The sequence below is a fragment of the Nematolebias whitei genome, chromosome 18, assembly GCF_014905685.2.
Source record: "Nematolebias whitei isolate Nwh7 chromosome 18, NemWhi1, whole genome shotgun sequence".
Taxonomy (NCBI): domain Eukaryota; kingdom Metazoa; phylum Chordata; class Actinopteri; order Cyprinodontiformes; family Rivulidae; genus Nematolebias; species Nematolebias whitei.
The window spans coordinates 33,368,449-33,378,337 of NC_056515.1; the positions used below are offsets into that span (position 1 = coordinate 33,368,449).

Here is a 9,889-nt window from a genome sequence, read left to right on the forward strand (position 1 = left end):
ATAAATAAACTGAATTGAATTGGACATTTTGCTAAACCGGACACATTTAATTTAGTGAATGAGATTTTCAGCAATGGCTCCTTTGATTGAAAAGGTCGCAGACCCGTGGTCTAATTGAATGTAACTCAGGATCTGTGTCCGATACTGCTGCTGCAGTCTAATTATTACGCTGCCAATAGCTGTAATTCCTCAACCCTTTCCCCACTGATTAATCCTTTCTGTTGTGCAAGTTTAATGTTCCACCTGGGGCAATGACTCAAAGCTGGTATGTACAGATCACAGCAGAGATGTAATGAACTGATTCCAATAACATATAAGATACTAAATTATTCAGAGTTGGTCTCTTTAGTTTTTTAAACCTAATAGAGATGGCAGCTTTGTATAAATGACAGGATAATATGCTGAATTGTGCAGATTTGGTCTAAGAGGTGAGATTTGAGCATTCCTACATAATAAAATGTGCTCATTTTATATTTACTGTATGTGATCCAACCAACACAGTATCTCATCTAAGTTACACACTCATGTGTATTGCATGTGGGATGAAATGGTTCTCACTATTTTCTGTGGTTCCTCTACTTTAGACAGTGTTTAAAACATGTTTGGTTAAGCCTCATTGCATATGAAATTCTATAAACCAAGTTTTATTTATTTATTTTTCCAGTTGCTGTCCAGAATTTCAAACATCATTGACATAATGAAACTATAACTACATTCAGAAACTTAAATGTTAAATTCCCCAAGATGAAATTGTGTAATTTATCTTTACAATGGATGAAAATGTACTTAGCATGGATTTACATTTTATTGTAATTAAGTATCACATTCTTTATAGTGAACCTACAAATAAATTAATGAAGTTAGAAAATGTTCAACTTGTTCATATTGCCTACTGTCTTAATGACAACATTGTAAATATTCATTCAACCTTTATTTATACAGGTCAATCCCACTGAGTCTCAGGAACTCATTTACAAGAGAAAACTGATTTTAACAAAGAATGATGACAACAGTAAATCATAAAATGATGCATCCAAATTTAGAAGAACAAGTGAAATAAAATGGTATTAAAAAACGGTTAGGTTGAAAAGTGATGTAGAAAACTAAAAACAGGAACATGTCTGCAATGGTTTTTGCCAGGAACGTAGCAGATGTTTGAAGCCACTTAGAGGTCAAGGTCGAGAACTTCATATCTTTTACAAGATATTCCAGGAAACAGGAGCAGAGTAGGAGAAGGCTCTTTTCCCTACTTCAGTTCTCACTGAGGGGACACTGCAGGTAATAATGTCCTGAGAGCGCACGCTGTAGCTGCACTCGCGCAGAGACATGTAGGAGGAGATGTATGAAGGCAGCAGACCAAGAAGTGATTTAAATACGAAAATGTACCTGCAAGAGAGTCTACATGAAGTTAATGATGACCAGTTAACCAGTGAATACAGGGCACAATGGTGGGTACAGTAGTTACATCCAGTTATGAATCTTAGCGCACCATGATAGGCAGCGTCCAACATCTGCAGGGTGTTTGTAGGAGCGTTCATATAAATTTCAGCGTAGTTAATGGAGGGAAGGAAAGTCGCAGTTACAAGGTGTTTCCTAGCATTCAGAGCTAAGCAGGAGCCGTATCTGAAAAAGAAACCCAGTTTAACTTTCAGTTTCCTTACTAGGTTTTCTACATGGAGCTTAAAAGAGAGATGTGAGTCGACCAAGATACCCAAATATTTGTAGGACTCTACAAACTCAATAGGGGCAAAATTAAGGTAAAATAAAAATTCATATTAGTTATTTCCTTTAAAAGGATGATAATGTCCAGAGCGGTTTGTGTGTTCACTGGTTTGGTTTCTTTTTCAGAGTCTGTGCACATCACTGTTACCTTTCTCAACACCCACCCTGTTTGTCATTCTGTGCTTTACCTTTACTTCTTCCTGATCTGCATGAAAACAACTGGGAACGACTGGCAGCAGAATGAAAGAGGGAAACCAACAACACACACACACACTAATGAAGGAATGCAGAGGCTGACACTGACATGGTGAGTTCTTGCCATTACTCTTGATGACAACATTAACAGTGTGTAGGATCACAGTGACTTTTACTCAAAGAAACACTAAGCTGATTTTAGAAGCTTCATTTGAACTGAAAATGGACAGATGGTGAACATATATACAGATATGCAAGATATACAGTAGATGATGGAGGAGGAATAAAGTTTGGGAGGAATCGCCATTAAGAAGATTGTTAGTAGTGATGATCGACATTTAAATGTTTGCCACACTATTATTTTAGACAAATTATCAAATGGTTAAGTTTTTCTTTGTCGAAACTATCATCCATCTATCAGGTCTCTCTTGTAAATGAGTCCTCGAGGCTCAATGGGATTTACCTGTCTAAATAAAGGTTGATCGATTGATTGATCTATCATCTTTTCCTCAAATGGCTTCATTTGATGCAGCAAAGCAGCGGCTCTTGTCCCTAAAGACAAAATCACGTTTGCTTCTTTCAGTTGCTTGTATCCACAATCTTAAACTTTCATACATATAGATAAGCCATAGGTGAAAGTTAAAATCATTGATCAACAAGAAAATTACCAGTTTGAAAATATATTGCTACAATTTTTTACCACCTCAAAATGCATAAACATGTTGCAACAGCATTTAGTAATACACTGAGAATTTAAATTAAGTATATTTTTTGCTTTAGTCATAAATTAGATTATTATTTGAAATATCCAAGAATTGCATCACATTGTAAAAACAAAGTTGGTGAGATTAAAAAAATATGTAAAAAATTCTGGTAATTGTCTGAACTTTTTATTTATTTATTTTTTCAGGTCGTGAATGCAACAGGTCCATGAGAAAAAAAAAAAAAAACAGATGTCCCACTCCTCAGCAACACCTTCCAGCTCATCCTGGGGCTCCCCAAGGTGTTCCCAGGTCAAAGATACACAATCCCTTCAGTGTCTGCTGGAACTTACTTACCCGGGGCCTTCTACCAGTGGTACGTGTTTGGAAAACCTCTAAAGGGGGCGTCCATGACGTCCTAATCAGAAGCTCGAACCACCTCAACTGACTCCTTTCGATGCGGAGGAGCAGCAGCTCTACGACGAGCTCCCCCAGATGATGGAGCTCCTCACCCTGTCTCTGAAGCTGAGCCCTGCTACCCTGTGAAGTAAACCTATTTTAGCTGTTTGTATTGACCATTCCATCCTGCAAGAAGCCCAGATAGTTAAACCCCTCCACCTAAAGCAATATCACCCACCCACCCCAACCCAGAGGGGGCATTTTACCTGTTTAAACTTAATATTGTTATGTATTTATGTTTTTCTAAGTTTATTCTGAAGTCTCTCAAGTAACACATACCATTGATTATATTTCTCCATCCATCCCTCTTCTCTCCTCAGTCATTTTAAAAGTTTTACATATAGTATCAGCTGCCTGTGAACCTTTATCTTTCTCTGAATATGAGTCTCCCTATTCGCTCTCCGCCCCTGTCTGCCTCGCTGCACTCCCCGACAATCCCACCAGCAGCTTTCCCTGACAAAATTACAAGATAATGAGGCATGCAGTGCCAGGGTTGGGTGCCGTGCCGCCATCTTCTTCCTGTCTGCTCGGAGTTTGGGATTATGTTAATTGCTTTTCTGCATCTATGTCCCATGCTGATCTGGCCCACACACAGACATGCGCAGCAGATAAACAGAAAACACCATTGCATTCACACACTGGCATGAATGAAGCAGTAAATGTCCTTTCCTTTCCATTTAGTAAGCAGATCAAAATCTATTTTTCCTCCAAAAGCGAAGCAGTTCAATACTTGACCTGGCAGAAATGTGCATTTGTTTGCTTGCTGCGTGTTTTTAATGCCCGCAGCGGCTCCCTCTTGGGGTCTCTGATGCAACCACCGTATCGAAGGCAATTGTTTACCCGGCGTTTACACATTTCTTTCACCTTCACTTACCTCCGTCTCCTCTCTCTGTCACCTTCTCAGTCGTTTCAGGATGTAGGACTGGTGTGTGTGATAAGTGTTTGGTGCTGCTCAGAAACACATGCTGGCAATATGAAAGCAAATTTTCTTTGGGACAATATGTTTCTGTATTGATTTGATTTTTCTTTACAGCTGTTAGTTGCACAAATAACCGTCTTGTCCAATTCTGCACACTACATTCAAAAGGAATTACCTTTTCAGCTCTAAATCTTGTTGTGTTCTGCACCTAGACCACTATTTTTAACATAAAATCAAAAGTGTACAAAACTAGCATGGATGCATTAATGTCCTAAAGCATCCTTTACAGTGAGGTTTTGGAGGAAAGTTATGAACAGTTAATATCTTACCTGTTGGAGACATTTTTTTTCCCCACACTTAAATGACCTGGCAGAAATGTGCATTTGTTTGCTTGCTGAGTGTGTTTTTAATGCCTGCAGCAACTCTCTGATGCAACCACTGGAGCGAAGGCAAGTGTTTACCCGGCTGTAAAATTTTGACTAGACTGATGAGCTAGCAAGTAGTCCAGGAGAGGTCTTAGCCATTTTAAATTGCAGCCATTCTAAAATAACTCTAATTTTAAATGTTTTATATAATGTATTAAGATTTGAAATTACCATTCCTCTATTTTATTAAATATATAAATAAAGGCCTAGCATTTCTTGAAGAAATGCATATCACCGGCTGCCTTTCATACCAAATGTTTAGACAAATATCATCATATGATCAGAAATGACAGCAATCACAAAACCAAACTGTTGATCGATTTCTGTAAAAATACATAAATCCCTTTTTTTTTTAATCTGTAGCAACCATGTTGAAACTAGTTGACTCTAAAAAGTAATCAGTTGTAGATGCTGCTGATTTATTTCACGCTGCTGTATTCACTCGTACTTATCCGCTCACACAGACTCATGTTCGTGCTGCTTTTTTTACGATTAAGTGTTTAGCGTATTCTTAGTTTAGCATATTTCTTAGTTCATATCTTGGATCTTATTACTGTTTTTCTTTACAATTTATACTTTTGTTGGATGTAACTGGGCCCCTGTGTACACAATTTCGTTCCACCACATGCACCACATGTGATGCAAATGTCAATAAAGAAACCTTGAACTTGACCATCAGAATCAGAATAAGCTTTATTATCATTGTACCGAAATACAGTGAGATTATGTTCATACAGTTGTCTGAAAGATGGGCAGAGTGCACGTTGCTGCTGCTACTGGAGCGCGGCCTCTTATCCTTTTCAGAATATATTTTTTTTAGATAGAAAAGGTGGAAAAGCCATGAGGATAGGATAGTGGCATTACAATAAAGATCTCTTCACACCGTGTCCTATCATGACACGATTTAAGACATTGGAAAACTCTGCCAGCAAGCACATTTATAAACACATTACAAATACATTTGATGGCAAGAAGGTGAGATTTGTCCATGAAGCACTTCCAGATAGACCATAGTCCTGATAAGATGTTGGATAGCCGGCACAGGTCTGGTAAGCCTCCACAGAAGTTTGATAAGTCGGCCTGTTTTCAAAGTCAACCGGGGGGAGTCTGATTCAGATCAGCCACAATTGTTGATTATTTTTCAGGCAGACTGTTTTTTCTTGTCAGCCTTGAGTCTTGCTAGTACTTTCAAAGTCCAAAATTGCCAGATTAGTGGACATTCCACTGCCATGCTTACAAGCCTCCTCCAACACCGTTTCCAACATGCTGGCGGGTCCTAGATGCTGCAGGTGGCCTGTGCTTCTCACAAATCGCTTCCATCTTACGATTTAGCTCGCAAATCAGCTGATTTTGAGTCCTCAAAGCACGATCCAAACCTTCACAAGGCAGGCAGCCTGACGTGGGCCAAATTAGCTGCAGCCGTTTTCTTTGTATTTTGATAGATCAGGAACCAGCCGATTCCAAAAAGCAGGAAACCTGTCATCATAAATCCAATTATATTTGTCTGCGGCGTCCTCCTGAGACAAAAAGGAAAGACACATCAGCTCCCACATCCATGACGTATCCTGCAGCATGAGTCTCAGCGGGACATGAGGGCTCTCCAGGATGCTGTCGCTTTGTTGAAAATATTTTGTCGATTGCGTTGAAAGTCCAGCTCACCAGATCCATGACAGTAGTTTTCTTTTTGGAATATGTGTAAAATAGGAGCTCTGACACACACACAGAGAGCAACAAAACAAGGAGAACAGGAGAGGGAATAACTATGTCCACCTTGCATGAGAGCGAGTGAGAAAAAAAAAGTCTTGATGTGCATTTAAAGATTACTTTCTGCAAGTGTCTTTAAAATGTGTTGCATTGTTCATGAAACAGTCACACAAACACATCCATACAAGCAAAACACTATCTCCCGCCTTCACCTTTAAGCGATAGGCGATACTCCTTAGCATTAAAAACAAGTTGAGTGAACTTTTCTACAACATCGTCTGTTACCACTCCCTTTTGATTTCATTTGTACTTTTTCCCCTGTGAAGTGTTTTTGAGTCATTTTGTTGCACTTTACGGTAAAGTAATCACACAAAACACTTAGACCGTTTTCTGTTTTTCCTCTCGAGGACAAGCCTCAGTGGACCTAATTTTCTTTCTATGGAAGCATGACATTAAACGAGCTGTTAGAAAGGTCTTCATCTGCAGGAGTCTGAGCAGTGACTCTCACATGACTCTGTTCTAGTGTTCAAAGAGATCGGGCTCAACAGCAGCTGCAACATCCTGAGTCCTGAGCTTAAGTGATACGAGATACCTATTTTGCAAACAAACACACGCACACCTATACACACACTACTTTGAGAAGCAAATGCACTGAAGCAGAAAATTGGCAGGAATGTGCAAGGTTTGCTCTGATATGATCTATGAGATGAAGCAGTGAAGCTTGTCCCTTCATATAATCCAACATGACAGCAGCATCTCCAGCCACCTCTAATCCATTAATCACACATACACACGTTGTACACACAATCAGGCACTTCCATATAAAGAAAAAGACTCAAGTGAGACGGCACATCGACTGAATCTTCTACTCAGGCTGTTCCGTTTCCCTACTGTGATATCACATTAGTTAATATTTACTTTAAAATGGAGGGTCAACTTTAAAATGTAGGCACTTTTTCCTCATAATGTCATTATTTGTCATAATCAAAGACTAAACTCAGCGTGATTACAACCTGATTGCAGTGAATATTGTGTAATGAAGAAAAACATTGTAAAACCTGGCAAAATTCAAAATGTTGAAGTTGAGATCTGTGGACAGCTTATTAGAGATTATTATCTTACCTGTCGTAGACAACTTTTTGAACAACCTCAATTTAGAGAAAGAAAAATAATTCTGAGTATTTCACAAGGACCCGTCTAGTCCAAGCAAGACAAAAACTAAAACGGATCACTGCTGACGCATATGTCAAGCAATTTACAGCAGTTAAGCAAACAATAACAAATAGCAGCTAGCTGTAGGATTTTTGTGTTCACAAAATACTTTTTTTCTCTCAAATGTTCACAAATGTGTTTAAATCTGTGTTAGTGAGTATTTCTTCTTTGCTGTGATAACCCAGCCACCTCACAGGTGTGGCATATCAAGATGCTGATTAAACAGCATGATGACAGCACAGGTGTCCCTTAGGATGACCACAATAAAAGGTCACTCTAAAATGTGCAGTTTTACTATATTGGGGTGGACAGAAAACCAGTCAGTATCTGGTAGGTGTGACAACCATTTGCCTCATGTTGTGCAACTCATCTACTTTTCATAGAGTTGATCAGGTTGTTGATTGTGTGGCTTGTCGAATGTTGGTCCACTCCTCTTTGACGGCTGTGCAAAGTTGCTGGATATTGTCAGGACACTGGCGTATATGCAGATCCAGAACATCCCAAACATGTTCAATGGGTGACATGTCCAGTGAGTATGCTGGCCGTGTAAGAACTGGGATGTTTTCAGCTCCCAGGAATTGTGTACAGATCCTTCCAACATGGGGCTGTGCATTAGTGCTTTCATTTCTAACCAGGGCCCGAAGCCTGGCCCGACCCGACCTGAACGTGGCTGACAATCAAATAATATGGCAACATGGCTTGCCATACTTTCCAATTCTATGGAAGCATGGCTTGCCATTCTTTCTAATTATGTATATGGAAGCATGGCTTACCATACAATCACAAGCCGCATGCGGCCATTTGACCACGTGCTGATCGGCCGACATTGCACGGCCGACACCCCAAACAGGTGAGACCCCAAAGCAGACGTCAGAGCAGGGTCCATGTCTGAATAATGCAGAATGCAGGCAGAAGCAGGGATTTAATGCGCTTTGACAGCCATGAAAGGACAAACACCCCCTCAGCTCTGATCTTCTACCCCTTTTATTCAGCAGCACACGACGGCCGACCGTTAATAATTATATAAGCAGTCAAATATTAATTTTAAATAGTTTTTTTTTGGGGGGGGTCGGACTTGTAATTACTGTTAATTTGTCGGGTCGGGTGGGGTTCTGAAATGATGGTTACGGGCTGGGGCCGAGTCGGATTGGATTTTTTGGGCCCGAATGCAACTTTACCGTGCATTATCATGCTGCAACATGAGGTGATAATTGTGGATGAATGACACAACAATGAGCCTCAGGATCTTGTAACAATATCACTGTGCATTCAATACGCCATTAAAAAAATGCACTTGTGTTCGTTTTCCAAAACATACATCTGCATCTGCCCACACCATAACTCCAACCTGTCATATGCCATCAAATGTGAGCACTTGCCCGCTCAGTTCAAATTAATTAAATTCAATTCATTTTATTTACAACACAAATTGGTTGCAATGACAAACTTCAGTCAGGTGGAGACCCAGATGAGGAGACCGAGCATGCAGATGAGCTTCCCTGAGAGTTTCTGACAGTTTGTGCAGAAATTATTTGGTTATGAATATAGATTGTTGCAGCATCTGTCCAGGTGGCTGGTCTCAGACCATCTTGGAGGTGAAGATGCTGGTTGTGGAGGCCCTGGGCTGGTGTGGTACTCGTGGTCTATGGTTGCGAGGCTGGTTGGATGTACTGTCAAATTCTCTGAAATGCCTTGGCCATATATATTATGGTAGAGAAGTGAACATTCAACTCACGGCAACAGCTCTGGTGGACATTCGTGCAGTCAGCCTGCCAATTGCACACGCCCTCAAAACTTGTCACGTCTGTGGCATTGTGCTGTGTGACAAAACTGCACATTTTAGAGTGGCCTTTTATTGTGGTCAGCCTAAGGCAAACCTGTGCTGTAATCATGCTGTTTAATCAGCAGCTTGATTTGTCAGATCTGTGAAGTAGATGGACTATCTCAGCAAAGGAAAAGTGCTCACTACCACAGATTTACACACATTTGTGAACAATATTTGAGAGAAAAAGGCATGTTGTGTACATTAAAAAAATGTATTGGATCTTTGAGCTCAGCTCATAAAGAATGGGAACAAAAACAAAAGTTTTGCTTCTACTGTATATTTTTTATTCATGGCATATGTGTCAGGTTCTGCAAAGAACAAATGAAAAGGATGAAAAAACACTGATTTGCTGCAACATGGTTCTACAACAGGAAGTTACGATAACTCGATGACAAATGATACCAATCAGCAACTACTATACTGACTCACCTGCACACATTAACATCAACAAAACATTACTTTTGAGGTTTGAAAATTAATTTAGAATATGTCATCATAACATAAATTGTTTATAAGCTTTTCACAGAACGATCTACAGTAGACTGGTTACATCTACATTTACAGTAAATCGTTACAAAATTATATATTTAATATCCCTTGCTAATGAACATTTTCTGTGCAAAACTAATTGAAACAAACAGCCTAACAGCCCTCCGTTGTGAGTGGTGAGTAGTTCCAGTTTAAACTGCTTGTGAATCCAAATACACAACCAGGCCTCTCATGCAGT

The 9,889-nt window shown here is 39.7% G+C and overlaps 1 protein-coding gene across 1 annotated transcript in view; it reads left to right on the forward strand.

The window, feature by feature from the left end:
* The first annotated feature begins 8,101 nt into the window (after positions 1-8,101).
* The window catches only part of LOC119424562 (putative helicase mov-10-B.1), a 36,037-nt gene continuing 34,249 nt past the window's right edge, over positions 8,102-9,889 (forward strand). The window contains exon 1 of the mRNA XM_037692049.1: positions 8,102-8,187. Within this exon, the coding sequence (XP_037547977.1) occupies positions 8,102-8,187 (86 nt within the window). The remainder of the gene's footprint in view (positions 8,188-9,889) is intronic.